Here is a 21,119-nt window from a genome sequence, read left to right on the forward strand (position 1 = left end):
GTACACTTGTGCACCTACCTGCTGGGTAACCTGGAAAATGTGAACAGTGTTGGGTCCTGAGGACAGAGTTTGAGAACCACTGTGTTAGTGTATGTGGCATCATTATATTTTGTGCTGTATACACTGTGAAACATGTTTGTCTTGAATTCAGAAATGGCTACAATAAAATACACATGTGATGACCCGTGATGCGACGGACGACACATTGTGCGGTCCGTACACACTGCACTATATGTTGTTCACCAGCCACATAAAAAAATGCATGGGGTCGTTCATCGCATAGACTCATCCATGATGTGATGAACGACTCCAAGGCAGAGCGCAAGGGCTGACACAGTTGGTTCACATTTGCTGATGTTGACGATATGTCTGCCCGATCCGCCAGATCAGGTGACATATCGTCTAATGTGTATCCAGCATAAGAGTGACTGAGGTTGTCTAGAGAATAATGGGGACGACCTGGTGGCTAAATGCTTTATTGAATGCAAACAACACACAAAGCACAATGTGATGGTCATATAGAATATTCTCGCACATTTTGTAAGATCTTTTATTTTCAGAGCACTATTGTGAAAGCAATTCAGAGAGATTCTGAAAGCAGCACCTACTGTATGTGCGTGGAGGTAAAGTGGGTGTGTACTGCTACATATGAGAGGTGTGCCATAAAATTGACTTGCTTCCAAATATAAATAAGCCCCAAAGTAGTCAGTAAGCTCTACTTGTTGATGAAAACACAATGATACTTTTGAGGGCTTGCACATGTATTGTAATTTACAAGGGGTTCCATATAAGTGGCCATGAGAAACCTTCTGTGAATGCATGTAGCCATAGGGATCATTGTGCCTTATAACCAATGCAGGGAAATTACACTGATTATACCATTTGAATGTATCTATCTCTGATTTCTTTTTTTTCCAAATATATTATAACAGCTATATAATGGGGGTGAGGTGCAATCAGGGAGATTGCTAGACTCTACAGGGAGTGGGAGATTGCTACTATTTCAGGGAGTCTCCCTGACAATCAGTGAGAGTTGGCAAGTATGGTTAGCAGCTCGGTGCTAAAGCTGTTAATGCTCAAGATTTTTCTGTATAGTTTTTTCACCCAGTAGATGTAAATGATTCAGTCAGGCAGAAAGGGTCAGCAAACAATTCCCATCAGAACTAGCATGTGTTCACTAGCCTACAAGGTTACAGCAAAGGGCATTTTGGCCTTTCAGTACCACCCCAACATGACTAGTACTGTTAAATTAGGCATTCTATATACTGCCTGTTTGGTCCTTTTCATGTTGCCACTTTCTTTACATAGAATTTAGTATTCAGATTTAGTGAGCAGATTAAAACATGATTCTTGCAGTTTCCATGTTATTTTTAAAACCAACTGAACTATGTAAATTGAGATGTTATCCTTGGAATTATTATTGTTTATTTTTATGGCGCCACAAGTGTTCCGCAACGCCTTACAAAGTACTTAAACAAAAATGTGACTTACAATACAATGCAATACAATGCAGGACAAGGACATGGATAATTTACATTGCTACATTGGTGACCATAACACCCAAATAAGCAACAGAGCATAATCAGCCAAGGGGTAAATTTACTAAAGTGAGAGTTTTTAGAAGTGGAGATTTTGCCCATAGCAACCAATCAGATTCTGGCCTTTATCTTCTAGAAGGTGCTAGTTAAATGTTAAGTAGAATCTGATTGGTTGCTATGGGCAACAACTCTGCTTTTAAAAACTCTCACTTTAGTAAATTTGCCTCCAAGTGTTAGGTGCCCTAGTGGGAAGTAAGAAGTAGATGAAAATAAAGTACGGAGAAGCACAAGAGGGTAGAGGGCCCTGCTTGCAAGAGCTTACATTCTAAAGGAATCCATAAATTCTTTAAAGGAACTGTATCAAGTTGTAAAGTGTTGTTATAGTTAAATGTTTATTATGTTGTTAATATAGTGTAGACCACATTTGCACTATTTTTTTTGTTTTTGTGCATATTTTAACGCAAAGAAATATACTTGCCACACACTTATAAGTATTAGATCATTTTAGGCATTCCCAAACAGCTTACCCACTGTGAGACATGAGGTTTCTTGTGGTGCACTTCCATGAGTGCAAGAAGGGAGTGTCTCCCTGAGAAAGCTAGTTGTTCGAGGGGTTTTGATTTTAGTGGCTTTCTCAAGTTTGTGCACAGTCTGGCTGCACGCATGACGTCAAAGTGTAAAAACACTAATGAAATATATCCAGTTTCTATTTAAACATCAAAGAAAATCAATGTACAGTTTTTATAGGGTCCCTTTAAATATTCCACTGTTTTATGAATCCTTTTATCTTTTCATATGTACCATTAGTTGTCAGTCATAGTTGTGACCTATTTGTTTCTATCCATTAGCACAATAGTAGGCTTATCTGTTATATGGTCTTGATCAACCCACAATGAAATTGTTTAGAACATGATTCGCATTTAAAAAAAAAAAAAAAAGACAAATGTGTATTGTAAGGACTGCTATGTATGTGATTATTTAGTGTATTTTTGTATTTATTGCGGAGTATGAAACCAATCATGCTACTCTTTAATAGGGTTGAGAAAAAAGAGCGAGCTAGGTTGAAGACTGTAAAGTTTAATTCAAAAGCAAGAGGAGACAAAGGGGTAAGTAGGTTACATGTAAAAATTAAAAATAAAACTTTTTGTGTATGCGATCTTGCTCAAATTTCTGTCAGTGGGCCAAATTTGCATTAATTTTTTACTTTCTGATTATGTGGTGTATTTCCATTTATGTATGGACTGATTTTAAATTGTCACAAATTTTAAAACTTCAGTTTGCAGTCTTATTTGTATTAGTCAACATACTGCATAGAGTTTTTCTACTGCATGAGGGATCATAGGAGTTTTGCTCAGACTGTATGGTCAGCTAGCACTCAATATTAAGAGTACAGAGTGCGCAAAGATTTTTGTCTCCGTTTGTTGCACTGTAGATTTATGTAGTAAAAAGCGAATATCTGACCACAGAACAAATGCCATTGTAAGCTTAGTTGTGTATTAGCTATGCAAGGGGGATGTAGTTAGTATACCGGCGAGCGCTATGCCCCCAGGAGGGTTAGGTTAGAGAAAGGGGGGCTAGGGTTAGGCACTACTAGTGGGGGTTAGGGTTAGGCACCCCCCGGGGAGGTTTAGGGTGTGGGGGGGGGAGGGTTAGGTTTAGGCACGATCTGGGGGAGGTTAGGGTTAGGCACTAATGGTGGGGGGGTTAGGTTTAGGCACCCCTAAGGGAGGGTTAGGGGGGAGAGGGGATGGTTGGACTACTTACCTGATTCCGACGCGTCGGGCTGTCGGTATTTGATCCGATTGCATGCGAGGAATTATAATTATGTTACAGTGAGGTAAAGGTTGTTTTTGCACCTCTCAATGATCATTTGATTAGCAGAATTATGAAAGTTATTTTGTAATGGAACATACACACGGACAGATTTGTCAGATGAACGATTTTACCAAAGATTTGAACGTTTTTTGACTGCATTAAAATGAATGGAATCGTCCAAGTCTAACTGCAAACACATCAGATGTCAGATATCGTTATCTGACCATCGGGAACACGCATCGTTTAAATCGTTCATCTGACAGATATGTCAGATTTCCCTTCAGATATGAACGATTGAATTATTTTTGAAATCGTTATCGTTCAGATCTGAAGAAAAATCTGACCGTGTGTATGCACCATAAGTGCTGCCAGTGATGCAGTTCTGGTCAAATAGACATTTTTACACCAGGCAAGGTATGGATTTATCAGTAGGTGAGACTGTGCACTATAGTTTTTCACTTACACTTTTTGAACATATTACACTTAATATGCATCTTTAAGTTAAACAAATACCCCAATGTCCTTACCCTAATATCTTCCCCTTATTTTATATGATATAAAGTATCATAGCTATAGTGGTTGCTTTATGAATACAAACTATTGTGTATTCTAATGGAGGCATCCATCAAAGGCTATTCAGTACTTTGTATGTATCTCTAAATAGTAACCCCATTTTTAACTGCTGTAATCCTACCTGAATTGAATTTAGTAAAAATTATTTTAGACAAAGAAATTCCCTCCCCTCCTACTTGGATGTGTAATGACCCTTCTACTGTGTGCCTGGAGTCGACCTCTGAGAAAATTGGGCAGAGGCAAAGGGGGACACCGTCTGCAAAACTAGTGGTAGCAGAGTATAATACAGCAAAATGCAGCTAATTCAGCCCACAAATGTAATTGCATTACAGTTTCACTGCAAAGGGAAGGTAAAAATGTATTGCTACTATAAATAGATGGAGATTCCGGTCCTATTTAATGTTAGTAATTTGCCAATTTTTGTAAGCACATAAAAAAAAAAAAAACAGTGGCAAAATGTTCTAACATTATTATTATTATTATTATTATTATTATTATTATTATTATTAGTTTGTTGTGGTCATTTCTCAGATCTTGATAATACCACAATGCATGTCTGCAGATACTGGGGAGGATATCTACAGTACCATCATCATTTCATGGCTTCAACAGCCACATTTTTGGAATACAGTTTATACAGATATAGACAACTTCATCAGTTCCACTTTTGTTAGTCATATAAAATGCATTATGCAGATATATTTTAAATTGTTCATGACTCACATCCATTAACAATCATGAACGCAACTACTTTTTTTGATGCTTGTTCAAATTATCTCCCATCCACCTATGTCTCATTGAGCGAAGGATTGGTTATGAAGCTGAGCAAATTGTAGAAGTGGCCAGATTAAGTGGATTACTGCAGAAATGACAATGCTATTGAAGTCACAAGTCACCCCAAATGGTGAAACCCTGTTTAGTAAAACAGTATTGCAGGAAAGTGTTTGTGTGTGTGGGGGGGGGGGGGGTTGTTGACAAGCTTAATAGCATTTTGTTTCCGGTGTACCAGAGGTTCCCAAACTCTTTTGAATCACAGCACCCTAAAGTATCATTTTTTTTCACTGCCCCCCCTATGCCAAATGTTTCTTATTGAGAAATGCTTCAAAATGATAAAATTCAGTAAATTGTGCTTCTGTTTCAACTTTCAAATTGTGCTTCTACATCATACTTAGATTGAGACAGGGGTTCTAAGAGGGGGGTGGGTATTTATTATATTCCTATGCCTGTTGGAGGGGCCTGGTGGGGGCCCGTGTCCTGCAGCCCCCCTCTACCCCACACACTCCTGCTCCTGATGTGGTACTTCGTGCAGGTAGAGAGAGGGCTGACTGCTACTTGTGCTGGGCTAGCGAGAGAGGCAACTGCAATAGCAGTCAGTCTTCTCTCTTCCTGTGATCACACTCGCCCGCCCTCCTGTGCGGTGCGCGAGGCCGTGTATATATATATATATATATATATATATATATTTTTTTTTTTTTTTTCATAAGGAGGGTGTCTGGCCACACTTCCCAAGTTGGCCACACCCCCTCCCAGTACCAGGGGCTGGCAAAGCTGTCTGCTGTCCTGGGTTCAGTTATGTGGTGTTGAACAGGGTTGCGATTCTGTTTGTCCATATATTTTATGTTTGGCAGCCACCGAGTCTGTGTATCGCATAACCCGTGAATAATTTGATTTGGTCGTGCCATGGCGCACCTAGTTAGAGAACCACTGCTGTAATGCTTTAAAAAAAAATATTCAGTGAAGCTTTATTACTGCTCATATCACTTAACAAATATGCTGCATTTAGAGTGCTTAAGTCTAAAATTAGAGGTATATTGTAGCCCACCTTTCAGATCTGAGCCAGATTTGCATACATGGTAATATATAACAGTATACATTTAAACTCTTTCCCAATCAAAATGTTGCATGGAGATCCCTTTGTTGCTGATTTTGAAGACATTTTATATTGTACTGTATACTGTACAGTCTTCAAAACCACTGGTGGAAGTTTCTCCAAATTCTTTTTAATCTTACTCATGCTGCTTTCTAAGTAACAAATACTGCAAGTTACTTATGACTGTCCTGCAGAAATGCAGGTGCCTTAGAAAGAACATGTTGCATGTGCCAATTTGCATGATGTGATTTTGTAATCTGCTCTTGTAAACTAAGGTGCTGTTTTAACCTACATTTACTAATGTGTTGTAAAATGAAATCCATATCATTGTAGCTTCCCATTTAAAAAATATCAAGATATATGTTAAATAAGTAAAATTATTTAAAGCTGCAAATCCATCTAGAAAATATTTTTTAAACCTCGCTGATTTCCAATATGAAAATAATAATGGGATTGCTAATTATGCTTCCCTGTTTTGTTTTTTCTAGGATTAGCTTAATTTAGTTTAATTGGCATCTAATATTTATCCATAAACTACAGCACAAAACACTTAGGGGTTAAAGGGAGAAGGTTCCCAAATATGACAAATGGTTTATTTCTCCATTTGTCAACGCCAACAGCCAGCCTTGGCCATTGCTGGGTATCAACTGTGATCGACATTGCAGGGGCTCCTTTGCAATCACAGCTAGTTACTGCATATTAAAAAGGAATCTGTATGAAATACCGATGGACGGGATACAGACTGTTAGTACAGTGACAGCTGCATCCCGATTGTTCAAATCCCGACAGGAACAGTAAGTAGTGTTCCCCTGTCCTATTTACCCCCTAACCCTCCTTGCCTGCACCCTTATACTAACCCTCCCTACCCCTCCCGGTAAGTACCTAAACCTCCCCCCTTAGTGCCTAACCCCCCTGCAGCCTGACCCTAAGTCCCCTCCGGGGTGCCTAAACCTAAAATCCCCACCCCCCCTACCCCCTCCTGTGGCTGATACCTTTCCCTGGTCTCCTTACGATCGGGATCCCAGCGTCCGCAATCCCCAGTCATGTTGGGATTTTTAAATCTGCACATGGAAGCCCGATACGGCTCACGTATGTTCAGTAGGGTCTTGACTGGTTGGTGATGCAGTAAGACAAAGCCTACTGTTGCCGGCCAGTGTATCCGGGAAGCTCATTTGGCCTAGCAATTTTTTTTTTGTGTTTTGAGAATACCACTGAAAAAGCAGAAGTTTCAGTGCTCTTTGATATATACCTCCCCTAAATGTATTCAAAGTAATGCACTTGGTTACACTAAAACAAGTGCAGACTTTAAATATTTCATTTTACATAGCATATTAAACTCTTCATGGTTTCTTTGAATGACAGGCAGCTATCACAATATATGGACACAAAACTAATATTGGAACATATCCACTGCTCAAGTTATTGAAGCATTATCTATTCTTATTTGAATGGGTGTAATATATAGATCTTTTCAAATAGGAAGACTACCATGCAACGGCGCTTCTATTCTTCCATTGTGATAGTTGTCTACATTATCCCATGCAATATTTTGTCACTATTGGTTTGTGTTTCACAAGAAACTGTTCTGTATTAATACTGGTGATTGCTTTAAAACTGCACAAAGTTCTTAGAAAATTAAATGTTATGAAGCTTGATGTGAAGTATTAGAAGTGATATATGGTATATAACTTGCTAAACTGTAAAGTGGCTTTTTGTATTGGCATGAAAATGCATGTGTGTTTTTATGTTTTTTGTTTTCATTAAAATCTTAATTTTTTGAATATCTAATGTTATGCTTTTTAGATTTACTTTTACAGCATGCAATAAGAATGACTGCAAACTATTTAACTCAATTAACTGAGTGATGTCCTTGTTCTTCAATTGTGTGACTGTTGTACACACACCGTGTACTAACACTGCACCCCAAAATGCATGAGATGAGTTGAACTACGCTTGCCATTGATAGAGAACTGCTTTTCCCAATAACTCCATTCCTTTTATGTATTTTTTTTTTTCTCCTGTTTTTCCCCTCATTGACGTAGTTACCTTCTTGTCTTTCCTCCTGTTCAGAAATTAGGCCTTAATTAGGAAATGCAGATTAAATCATTTTCCCATTTTATTAATCTGTCATAAAGATAAATATTAATATTTGAGTGTGACTCATTTTCATTAAATAACCACTGTCATCTGCTCTTATCTGAATGGGGCAGAGCGGGTTTATGGCAAAAATCTTAACTTCAGTAAACGTTATCTGTGCCTTTCTGCTACTATCAAAGCATATTTGTCTGTTGACCTGTAGAGTTCGGGCTTTCTCTTACTACATGAATTTATCCAGTGGATGGCTATAGCTTCTGCCTTGCCAATAGGGAGTCATGAACAGAGACTGTCAGGATTTCAGATTTCATTGGTCTGCATTCCTTTAGTAGCGTCTTTCTTTCCTTTTTAGGCAAACAATAGAAACTAAATGAAGATTTTTTTTAGTGGTGCAAAAAGCATGTCTGTAGTGTAACCTGCAGTAACCAATCATTTACTTTTATTAACCATCACATAAATGGTGGCCTACTATTCTGATTGGGCAGACACTGAACTTTGGCTGTCTGTAATAATACCTCTGCTGCTGCAGTAGCCTTGCTGTAGAAGCGCTCTCTTGAAACATTGTATAAAAGTGCCTCCTAGAGTCTAGGGGGTGGGCAATAAGCGACTCCCAGCTGTTGTAGAACTACACATCCCAGAATTTCCTGCCACAGTTTGGCTATTTGGCATGCTAAAACTGTTGCAAGGCATGATGGGATTTGTAGTTCAACAGCTGGAGGGCTGCTTATTGTCCACCCCAGACCATAAAGATGTTATCACTTCTGTTAGCTGTGATTTACAGTAACTCCTCTCATTACTGCTCACTTCCTCAGTTAAACCCTGTTCATAATGGTTTGCAAATAAGTTAAATACTAGCACTTATTACAGACAGAGCCGGATTTAACAATGGGGTGGGTGGAGCTGCAGCTGCAGGCCTCCCATTGAAAATAGGCCCACACAGACTGCAGTGCAGGCAGTACATTTTTTCTTTTTTTTTCTTCAGGATCCATAGGGCTTCACAGGGAGACATTGGGGGTGTAGGTGGGACCTGAAGGACCGGACACCAACAGCAAAGCTTTTCAATCCCAGGATGCTTCGGTCCTTCACCCTATAACCCGCCCACAGCCTGAGGGCACTTAAGTTTCGTTGGTGTCTGGCAGGAGCTTTAATTTTCTGATTTCATTGACTTTATTTTTTACCAATCTGGCGAACAGCACTAGACTATTCTCCGGACGCTGTGACACCAAGCCTGTGCTAGGTACACCCGGCGAGGCTCCGAGGGGGACTAGCCAGCAGGCTCCCCGGACCCCATACTGCAGCCCCGGGAATCCAGGGGACAGGTAAGGCGGGGACCCGCGTCTTAATGCAGTCTTGCCTCCTGTCTCAGGAGACAGACAGGAGGCGCTAATGTGGACACTGGTTCGCCCACTACTCCACTAGACCATCGGGGCATAACGATACTAGCGCAGGGGAATATTATAAAGGCCGGGGGACCCGGTGGTTAACGTCAGACAGGATAAGGCGCTCTCCCTGCAGCCCCTCCCCCAGCTCAGGGTGCCATTCCACTGTGGTCTTGGTGTTCCCTCACCATCCGCCCCCTCAGAGACACGCGGCAGCCATTTTAAGCAAGCAGGTCTCCGGGAAACGCTGGGTCCAGTCTCCCTGTATACCTCTCCCAGGGGCCAGGTTATACAGCGCTATATCCTACCAGCCACTGTGTTCTGTGTAGTTGATTTTAGTGCCCATTGCAGACATGTAATGTTTTTTTTCTGCGTTTGTATGTGACTTGTGCTAGCGCTATACTGTATTTTCTATAAGGTCAGTTTATAACTGGCCCTTTTTTCTACTATACCCTGACATACTAAGCTATTGGGGGTTCATTGTACCTCACATCTGCTATTTAAGTGTGAGGACTATCACATACTATATAGCACGGTAGCACACTACATTGTGCCATATTACACATACTGCAAGGTGTTCATTACACTGTCTCATACTGTGTATTCTATTACTCTTGTGACTGTCTGGAAGAGGAAAGAATAACGAGCAGCTTCATGCTGCTCCTCCTACTCTATCTTTTAAGTCCTGCTCTGCGAGCTTAGCCACAGAGGACCTCATTCAGGATGGTCTCTGTATTAATTGTTACACAGCTCCATATCTATCAGCCCCGGTGTCTCTTTCCCTCAGGACCCACCCTGGGCTGCCTTTTCACAAATGCTGGCAAAACTTGTAGACCAACTAGCAGTCCCCATGGTAGCTCCCCCATGGGATGGCTGCAGCAGGTACCCCCTGCAAATCCTTTGCCTCCCCATGGATAGATGTCCTGTCTACCTCAGTACAGAGTTTGGCTAATACCTCTACGGTTTATCGGCAAATGCTGCAAAAAGATAAACCTTTACCGACTAAGCCTACTAAACAAACTAATATCTTCCCAATCCACACCGTTATCTGATTATGAGCTATCATCTGGGGAGGCAGAAGACTCTGATCTCTCTCACTCTGACTCAGTAGAAGAGAAGCTACTCTCTAAACTAAATATTCCTGCTCTTGTGATGCTTCGAGGGAACAGCTGTCCTACATATCTCACATTAGAGATGCATCCTCCTACTTAGGTGAAGCAGCTACTGTATGGATACGGCTCTCCTGGTCTCCAGGATATCTGCCACTTCGATAGTGGCCCGCTGTATTCTTTAGCTATGTTCCTGGAAAGCAGATTCAGCATCAAAACGGCCTCTAGAGTCTCTGCCTTATGCAGGAGACATCCTATGTGGTCCAGAATTGGATAAAATTGTGACTACTAAGGCGTTCCTGCCCTCTGCATATAATACAAAGCCGCGGACATCATCCTTTCGCCCTCAAGGCAAAGCCAAGGGTCAGTCCTTTCCATGGCAACAGATATCAGCCAAGGCCTCCAAACCTAGGGCCAAACAACCCTTGGCTACTAGACGTCCACCTGCCAAGTCTGCAGCCCAACGGGGTGGGCCTCATCCAAGTTTGGGATCAAACCATGTCAGATGCCTGGGTAAGAGAAGTGGTCTCCCACAGATATGCTCTCTCCTTCCTGAGACGACCCCCCCCCCCCCAACAGTTCTTTTGCACAGAACCTCCATTGGGCTCCACCAAGGCCCTGCTGCTCCAAAAAGCCATTCAGTCCTTACTGAATTCAGGAGTAATAATTCGGGTCTCCTCCTCACAATGGGGCAAGGGCTATTCTACCCTTTTCTTCAGAAGCCCAATGGGTCTCATCGGCCTATCGTCAACCCCAAGTCTCTGAACAAATTTATCAGGGTGCCCTGGTTTCGTATGGAAACCCTCCATTCTATTATCCTTGCTATGGAGCCTGGAGATTGTATGGTATCCCTAGACATTCAGGACGCTTACCCACATGTACCTATATCGCCTTCTCATCAACAATATCTTTGGTTTGCTACACTGCAGCAACATTACCAATTCCAGGCTCTGCCATTTGGCCTCTCAACTGCCCCTCAGGTCTTTACCAAGACCATGGCAGTTATGGAAGCCTCTCTTCGTCGTCAAGGGATCAGACTGCTCCCGTAGTTAGACAATCTCTTGCCGTTGGCAAGCTCCCCAGAGACTCTTCACAGCCATCTGCAGGTAACCATTGCCTTTCTACAAATGCACAGTTGGCTGATCAACTGGAAAAAAGTCTTCCCTGACACCCGCTCAATGGATGGTACATTTGGGAGCCCTCCTGGACTCTCGAGTTCAGAGAATCTTCCTAACGGAGGAAAAGATTTCAGCACTACAGCACAGACTACACAGACTGCTTCACAATCGCAGTGTGTCAATTCACTCTGCAATGCAGACCTTGGGATCAATGGTGTCCACCTTCAACATGGTGGAGTTAACCCAGTTTCACTCCAGGTCCCTCCAACACCTGTTCCTCTCCAGGTGGAAAGGGCTACCCCATCTGCTCAAATCCCAGACGATGAACCTCCCCCCAGAGGTTCAGCTATCCCTAGCCTGATGGCTACAGACTTCCCATTTGAACCAGGGTTGTCCCTTTTGGATCCCGGACTGGGTTCTCCTCACAACGGACGCAAGCCTCCGAGGGTGGGGTACAGTAACCGGCCAGCACTCCTTCCAGGGCCAATAGTCCCCAGTTGAGGCAGTATTGCCAATCAACATCCTGGAACTTCGAGCCACGGCTGTGACCTACCCCAATCACCAAGGGGGGGGCACTTGAAGTCAGTCAGCAATGACAAAAGTGTCCCGCATTCTCACCTGGGCCGAACGCAATCTCCCAGCCATCTCCGCAGTGTTCATCCCGGGGATTCTCAAATGGGAGGCGGATTTCCTCAGCCGTCACGACGTGCATGCAGGAGAATGGTCTCTACATCCAGAAGTCTTTCAGCTCTAGTGGACAGTCTTCCGGAGGTGGATCTCATGGCCTCCAGACACAGCAACGAACTTCCAATTTATGGAATCAGAGCAAAGAACCCCGACCCGACCTTCATAGACGCATTGTCGGTGAAATGGAACTTCCATTTAGCATATCTCTTCTCTCCAATATCCCTGCTTTCTCAAAAGTTCAGATAGGAGGGAGGCACAGTCATGTTAATAGCTCCCAGACGTCACTGGTACTCTGATCTTCAAAGGCTCTCCATAGACTTTCCTCTTCAGCTTTCTCTGTTGTCTCAGGGTCCATGTCTGCATCCGGACCTAGCCCATCTGTCTTTAACGGCTTGGTTCTTGATACATCCCTCCTAACGGCTAAGGGGTTTTCCAGCTCTGTGGTCCAGACCATGCTAAAAGCACGTAAACCAGCCTCAGCCAGGATTTACCACAGAATATGGCCAACATATCTCCAATGGTGTGCTCCAAGAAACTATGATCCTCAGGTCTTTAAGGTTTCTATAATTCTTGCCTTTCTTCAAGCTGGATTGGATCTAGGCCTCCGCATAGCATCTCTGAAAGTGCAGGTCTCTGCTTTGTCTATCTGGTTTCAGCGCGGAATTGCTGCTATACCGAATGTTCACACCTTCATGCAGGGTGTTCTACTAATACAACCTCCCTTTTACCCCTCCTGTGGCTCCATGGGAAAAATCTGTTTAAGTTATCAACGCTTCAGAACTTGTATTCATTCTTTCGTCAGGTTTACCGAAAGGACGAATACAAGTTCTGAAATGTAGATAACTTAAATAGATTTTAGTGTGTTTTATACAAGCTATCCAGAGTGCTGTCCATTCGACTGCTCCATGGTTCCCTCCCTTCACAGGCAGAGGTAATTAGGAGGGCACCAGACGCAATAGCACTATACTTTGCACAGGAGTGCCGACCTACAAATACACAGTGAACGCCGTGGCAGGACTGGCTTTGTGTCGCCCCATGCCCCTTAAATGCATGACATCATGCTGTTGCGCAGAGGGTCTGAGGCCGCCGGCACCTGAAAATGCAGCACTGCCTGGAGCGTCCTGAGAGAACACTACACATGCCACACCCCTATGTAAACCACACCGCACTGGTCATGAACCCACTTTACCAGTCACACTGCTACGGCACTTGTCACACCCCCTGTAGAGGCACACAATAGGCCCATCATAAATTTCTGCTCCAGGCCCATGTGGACATTAATTTGGCACTGATTACAGGTGAGGAAAATGTCGTTTTGAAGAGCCAGTTAAATGTATTTCAGCAGAATTATGGTCATCTACTGGTTTCAATAAAGAGGACTCCCAGAAGTCAGATGGCAGCAGAACATTTTCCTGCACATACTCTCTGGCACCTGTGAATTGACCCTGACTTAATACCCATACAGTGTTTAGAATATCAATGTACTTTAAGGGCTTAAGTTTTTTATTTTATTTATGGTTATTGATCAGAGGTTTGTGCATTTATAGGACCTAAACTTGTTCATGATTATGCAACGCTTTAACTTTTATATGCATTTACTACTTGCACATTTTTTTTTTTATCAAACCTTATATATAGGTTAATGTAGTTTACTATACATCTATTGCTATTTGCACCATAGGACTACACAATCTGTCCATATTTGTATTGGTATACTTGTCATCAGGGCTGGAATTAGGAATAAAGGGACCTCTGTTTACTTACACATAATGGCCAGCAGGAGCTCTAAATTCCTGACACATGAACACTGATTTGTTCTTTGAATGCTGATGGCATTTATGATACCTGTTGTGCTGGGAATATTTTTTTGAAATTCACAGTTCCTTCTGTTAATATATATATATATGCCCATAAAGTGCCCGTGTGGCTTTAACCTTAGAGGCGCTCTCAGTTCTGCAGCAGCTGCCTTAGTGGTTTTTATTACACTCCTGCTTTGTATAATATATGCTACTGTAGCTTATCCAATATATAGCACTAGTACTGTGCAAAAGAGACAGCAGCAGTGTTGTGAGATATATACACATTTGCTTTTGCTTCTTGCCATAATTTCTTGAGTATTTTCTTTTTCTTTTTTTTTTTCTTGCTTCCTGATGTCTCTGTGGTAGTCTTTAATATTACTAACACAAAGCTTCTGTAACTGGCAGTTTTAATATTCTATCTTATTGGCTATTTGTATTGTCTAACATTCTATTTTTTTCTGACCGTTTATCAACACACGTAGTTTTAAATAAAATGGAAGTCATTGCAATGAAATAATCTGTAATGCCTACAGACACAGCCATAACTAGACTTTTTGCTGCCCTCTGCCAGAAAGAGCATTTGGTGCCCCCCACCCTTCATTTTTCAAACAGGGACATAAGATAGTGCACCCGAAAAAGGGCCATGGCCTCATGGGCAAGGGTCAGGGAAGAGATAGGGGAGGCCAGGAGATGCTGGGGATAACAGAAGAGGAAGCTACAAGTGAGAATGATTAAAAAAAAAAGGAAACTTGGCAGGCCCAAACAGTGCCCCTTGCCCTGTTGGTGCCATGGCACAGGTCACACCGCCCTAGTTACGGCCCTGCTTACAGAGTGCCTTGTCACCCTCAGTTGGTCATATTAAAATGTAAAGTTCTTGTTCTGTATAGAAATAAGTGTCCAGCCTTGAAATGGACTCTTTCCCACAGTCACAATCTAAAATTTTAATGACAAATATTTCAAAGTTTGCATTTTTTTTTGTACCTGAATATTAGTTGGTAAAATTGTACCACATGGAAAAAGTATTTAAAAAAGCAACTAAAGTATGCAAACAAAACACTATAAATGGAAGTGTTTCAGTGTACTCTCTGACTTATAGCTTGATCCAATTAGGTGCAAAGGGGGAAAATTGACATAGGAATAGCATAGAAACGCCAGCAACAATATGACAATTCCGCCCCTCGCTGACGAAACTCACCCCGGTCTCGCACATTTTTGCCTGCATCCCTATGGGGGGATGCTAAGAGAAATATCAGAGTCTGGAGACTTAGGGGTAAATTTACTAAAGTGAGAGGTTTTTTTTAGAAGTGGAGATGTAGCCCATAGCAACCAATCAGATTCGAGCCATTATCTTCTAGAAAGTGCTAGTTAAATGTTAAGTAGAATATGGTTGCTATGGGCAACATCTCCACTTCTAAAAACTTTCACTTTAGTAAATATACCCCTTACTCTCCGGTGTGAGTAATTTACACCTAATTGGATTGAGCCCTTAGTATATTAATTTCTAAATAATGTGTGATAAACCATTGGTACTAGTATTTATTATTTTATACTTAAATAGTGCAGCATAATCTGTTGTGCTTTACAAAAAGGTATGTTTTTAACAGTGGTTCTCAACTCCCAATCCTGAAGTGCCCCCAACAGATTGTTTGTTTGTTTTGTTGTTTTTGGATTTCTTTCATCGTGTACGGGCTAGTTAATCTAATTTACTGTGTCAGTAATTATCCCACCACCTGTTTCCACATAAAATGGTTGGGGGTACTAAGAATTGAAGTTGAAAACCAATGGTTTCATACATTATGTAGATTTCTGAAACAATTGTTGACAATGAGTTGCTATTACGTCAGGCACATTTTCATTTCTGGAAAACAGGGCAAATACACTTCATAAGTTAGCAATGTAGTGGACTGTCTGCACTATATTTGCGAGAAATCATGGCATAAAAACACAAAATACCTCCTTTCCTCAATTTTTTGGAAGAATGGGGTGTTAAGTGAGGTCAGTCTACCTTAAATATAAAAATCTATCCACCCAGTGTTGTTTCAGAGGAGTTGGTAACTAACTGAATATGCGCCTGTCTCATCATCATGATCTTGAGGCGAATAATTTACAACCCAAATTTCAAAGCTGTAGCACGAAGCGTAAACCAATATTTCATTATAAAAGTGTCCATTTTTTCCATACTTCTAAAGTTCTTCATAGTTAATATCTGCTATCTAGAAATGGCGTTTTGATGCCTGAATTACTATAACCACATAATTGGATTCTTGCTTGGTGATTATATTATAAACACAGATTTCTCATACCTTCACTGTTTTTTGGAGCACTGCTCACAAAGTAATGACAGCAATATCAGGATTGGTATGGAGGGAAATAGAACATCATGCATAAACAGTTAAAATGTACCTACATTTAGAAAACTTGGACAGGAATACGCACTGACCAAGGCCACTTTATATAAATACACTATAATTTAATAATTTTGCCCACTCTTGACCATGCACACTTCCTGCTGCTTCCTCATCTGCTCCTTTAACCTAACAAAATGTTAGTCATCTTCTTGGATGGAAAAAATATAAAAAATAAATTCCTCTACTGCCCATGAATAGGCATATGGTGCGTACACACTGGGCGATTAAAGTGGACGACTGAACGATAACGATATTGTTATCGTTCTGTTGTCCACTTTATCGTCCATTTTTAACACAAAAACGAACGATAACGACTATGCGCGTTCCCACGGGTCGTTCATCGGGTTAACATGCAGGCCAACCTGACGATGTCAGGTTGCTGCATGTTATGGAATGGGGGAGAGAGCCCGGCGCTGAACGATATCGTTAATGATATCATTCAGCGGGTGTGCTAAATGTCATGAACGACATTGAGCACACCCTACTGGGGACACAATAGACGATATCGCTCAGGGAGCATATCGTCTAGTGTGTACGCTCCTATACTCTCTTCTAGACATTTATGGGAGCAATGCAGTTCCCTGCAATGTGCTGCCAAGATGCATGACCAAGATGTACACTTGTGCACTTTATCATGTTTATGGTAAGCAGCCTTTTCTTATTTACCTGTAGCGGACAAATGAATTGCAGAAGCACAAACAAAATATATACTATTAGAGGAAAAACTACCAGTTTATGTATCAGAATTGTAGCGTAATTGTAACTTTTAATAACTTAAATACAATAAAGTAGTATTGAGATTTCTGTTTATCTTCTATTACTGTCTGCGGTTCTGAGACAGACCAATTAGCGAGTCTGCCATTGAAAAGCTGAAAGGCACTCGCACAGTGAATATCTTTTTGTCTTTCAAAGCTACAATGTATTGTTGAATTTAAATAGTGAAGCCATTTGATCATTTTTATTTGACATTTAAAACTGTTGCCTAAATTTTGCAACAGAACCTGTTTTAGAATAACATGCACACAACCATGGAAAACCAGCATTACAGATTATTATTCATTGCAATATTTGACGTGGAAGACCCTTGAATTTTTAAGCTGCCTGTTTTGGAAATACTGGTCAGCATCCATTGATCTGCTAGTGCCGGGCATTTGTACACACGGACATTAGACATCCTTTGTTTTGCCCCCTCCTTTTCTTCTTCAGCAGTCATTCAATGACAAGCGTAAAAAGAACCTCTTTTCCCGAAAATTTCCATTCTACAAGAACAAGGACCAGAGTGAGATGGAAACCAGTGATATTGACCGTAAGTATGTGGAATATAATGGGGCAAGCTCTAGAAAGGTTTGCTAGTTTGCAGTAGGGTGTTACAAATGAGGCATTTTCAAGAGCAGTAGCTGGTTTTCAATTTAAACATAAGAATATACTTCTTTATATAATTTATATAATTGTTTAAAATTACCTGAGTGTTTCAGTGCATGCTGGGAAAGCAGAGCGGTGGTTGCAGAAGCATAATGGTGTAAAGGAGCGAGTGGTTGCTAGCTCATTCCACAAAGCATGCACTGTATTATGCAAGGTAATGATTTCCAGTCACATTTTTAACAAACACTTCCTGTAACTATTCTAAATGTGGGAAAAGCAAAATTGGAAAGTTATCAAAAATGGCTGCGGTTTACGTTGAGTGATGGCGAAGCTTCCATTATTTTCAAACCTTTCTGAGACAGCTTCTGAACTATTCCTGTGCTTGGAGATGCCTTTTTCCCCGTAGCGCCTTTTTGTATATGTTACTGACAAATGTTTTCTCTGTGATTGTTTTTGTTTGCTCTCTGGGACCACAGGAGATCCCTGACGACATGGGATCAAAAGGCCTGAGTAAGTGACAGAAAAATCACCACCTGAATTACCAATCATAAACATTTTTCTCTCTGCAAATAGGGGGTAACTTGCATTTGTTGATTTAAAAAAAAATTTCTTTCAAGTGGTCATTAATTTTGCCATGGATGTTTGTTTCACACCATGAAAGGAAAATCCTTTCATTTTAAAAAGCTGAAAGCTCTCAATACATGCTCGAATGGGAGTCATGTTCTCTTGGTTATAGATTGTGATTTGTTTTATTTTTCATTAATTATATATATTTTTTTTCACATAAAGCTGCTATTTCAAAACTGTCTGGGAGAAAATTCAATTGTTTTGCCGGTGGCTATTTTTCTAAGACGCTCGACAGAACAGTTCAATTGTTGCTTCATCAGGGCGCCGGCATTTCTGCTCGCACCCTCAGGAAGGGTGCGAGCAGAAATGTGTGAGATGGCCCTAATCAGAACTTTAGACGGGTTTAGCCGTTTGACACGGCTAACCCGGGACAAAGAGGGTGATAATAAGACCCCAGAACAATTGAATTGCAACACTGGGCGCTCATTAATTATCACTCCTTAAAAAGCAATTGAAACGCCCCCTCTGAGCACAATGCTTTTTATTGGTTCTGTATATTTTGGCTACACCATCCGGCTCACGTTTGTATTAAATTGAAAAATTACATCCCATGCACTGACTTGCTTTTTAGTAAAAGTCAAAAATCCTGCACAGACACAATATTGAGGAAGCATTTTACTTTTTCAGTGCAAATGTATTTACTTACACAGATTGCATTGATGTAATGACTTTTGCTTTAGCTCTATAGTTGTAGGTTTTTCTCCTCATGTGTGACAACTGTCCCAGTCTTTGGAGAAAAACAATTATAAAATATGTTGAAGTTTCATCCTCCATCAGAATAATTCTAATGTATTAGTTTTTTTCAGCCACTATTGCTGCTTGTTTATGGCAATTCTATAGGACCTAGAAATTACATTGCTTAACAATTTCACTGACCTTGTTTTTAATAAGTGGCTAGGCACATTTAATAGACATGGTGGAGTTACTGTAAGGTAACCGGTTGTTTCTGTCTCCTGGTTTGAGGTATGTGAGGACAAGTGATGCATGCAGTAATGCATCCAAAACATTATTAAAAATAAATATAAAGAGAGAACTGCTTCCTTAAAATAAAAAAGAAGAGTACATTTGTGGCAAAGATATTTCTCTCTTAATTCAGCAAGAAAATGTATGTTAAACAACATGCAAAGCGGTTTATGTACATTCTAAATCTTAGAAAATGAATTTCCACCTGTGTACAGAATGTTTAGCCAGTGCATTCCACTCTTCATTTTTTTAACTATTAAGTACTTCATCATTTTTCTTTACCTAAGTGGTGTTACTAGAAGTTACTTGTTAACATGAATCTTTAAAGGTACCTTCTACTTTGGCTAAATGACTAAAATATAATCCATGGCCCAAGTTCTTCTATACCAAAGAGATACTTTACACAGCAATATGCTTATCACAAAATCACCTCTTTAGTAACCAGACTGTATGCTGCCCTTTGTGTCCAGAACCCCTAATGTTGCTAATACCCTTGAATAAATGTAAGATTCCTTTTAAAATAAACTACGACCCCAACCATTGGAATATTAGTCTTTGTCGTCCATAACCTGTATCTATTGGGAATTGCATACAATCTGGCAACTCATTGAGGTTGTATTTTCCAGCCATAACAGCCTTGAGAATTTTAAATATGATCAGTGCTGGGCCAAGATGTGAGACAACAGCAGAGTAGTTTTCCAACAATCCACCATTAACTCCCTGGCCTTGTGGTTCTAACACATCAGAATTTCTACAGGCTTTTAGAACTGGAAAAAAAGAGGCACCAGGGTGAGAAGTGTCTCCTGGGGATCTGAGGGACACTTGTTTCTGTAAATTATGGGATTTAGGGGTCTATTTACTAAGCAGTGTTAGGAGACAGAGTGAAAAGTGATAAGGTGCCAGCCAGTCAGTTCTCAACTGTCATCTCACAGGCTGTGTTTGAAAAATGACAGATGGGAGCTGATTAGCTGGCACCTTATCACTTTTCACTCTGCCTCCTAACACTGCTTAGTAAATAGACCCCTTTAAGGTGCCCACACATTTACCGATATACTTACGATCCAACGATGTGTACGATTTCCCTTGAAATTCTTCCCGGCAGCTCAGCACACGATATGCTGTCCAATCTTCATACGATCTCCTGCAGCTAGACTTTTTTTTTATAGTGCATTGCGTCCTAGATTGTCAGATCTGCGTACTGCATGGCAGATCTGAAGATGCGATGTACGACCTGTGGGGGCGCGCATCTTGATCGTGAGTGGGGACACACGATTTGGGCATTTTTTTACCTGATCTTTCGTTCCAATGTGACGGAATCGGCCAGATCGGGAAAAAAATCGCTATGTGTGTGGGCACCTTAAGTCTCTGAATAGATTCATATTGAGGGGTCTTTGAATATAGTTGCGAAATCCCTTTTTATTTTATACACTGTATGAGGGTACAGTTTAAATAGCCTATAGCAAACAAGGCTTTTAACAAATAACATGCTGAATGGATGGAGTCTTGAGATGAAATAGAGGTGCCCACTATGGTCTCCATTATCTGCTACAATTTTAAATTTTTACATCAATATAATTTTATTCAATTTCCTTTTTAAACAAAACTATAATAATGAATGCAAAATAATTAAAAGTTCCCTCAGAATAAACTCATGTACAATAGTTTTGCCATTCTGTTAAGGGTTATGCTGGGGTTTCTATAATCCTATGGACATTATGGATAATAAAATCCTTTCTCAAATGCGCTTGTTTCTGAAAGCTCATTTTCATTAATTATG

General features: G+C 40.8%; 1 protein-coding gene across 25 annotated transcripts in view; it reads left to right on the forward strand.

Moving 5' to 3' along the window:
- Nucleotides 1–21,119, forward strand: part of DLG1 (discs large MAGUK scaffold protein 1) — a 385,534-nt gene that overhangs the window by 347,442 nt on the left and 16,973 nt on the right. For 11 of the 25 annotated variants that reach the window (XM_088444825.1, XM_088444833.1, XM_088444839.1 and 8 more), the window contains 2 exons: nucleotides 2,575–2,644; nucleotides 18,229–18,262. In XM_088444825.1, the coding sequence (XP_088300951.1) occupies nucleotides 2,575–2,644; nucleotides 18,229–18,262 (104 nt within the window). Of the gene's footprint in view, nucleotides 1–2,574; nucleotides 2,645–17,596; nucleotides 17,697–18,228; nucleotides 18,263–21,119 lie in introns of all 25 variants that reach the window. The other 14 variants (XM_088444821.1, XM_088444828.1, XM_088444824.1 and 11 more) reach the window with 2 other exon arrangements.

The sequence above is a fragment of the Taudactylus pleione genome, unplaced genomic scaffold (assembly GCF_031769625.1).
Source record: "Taudactylus pleione unplaced genomic scaffold, aTauple2 ptg000372l, whole genome shotgun sequence".
In the NCBI taxonomy this organism is placed as follows: domain Eukaryota; kingdom Metazoa; phylum Chordata; class Amphibia; order Anura; family Myobatrachidae; genus Taudactylus; species Taudactylus pleione.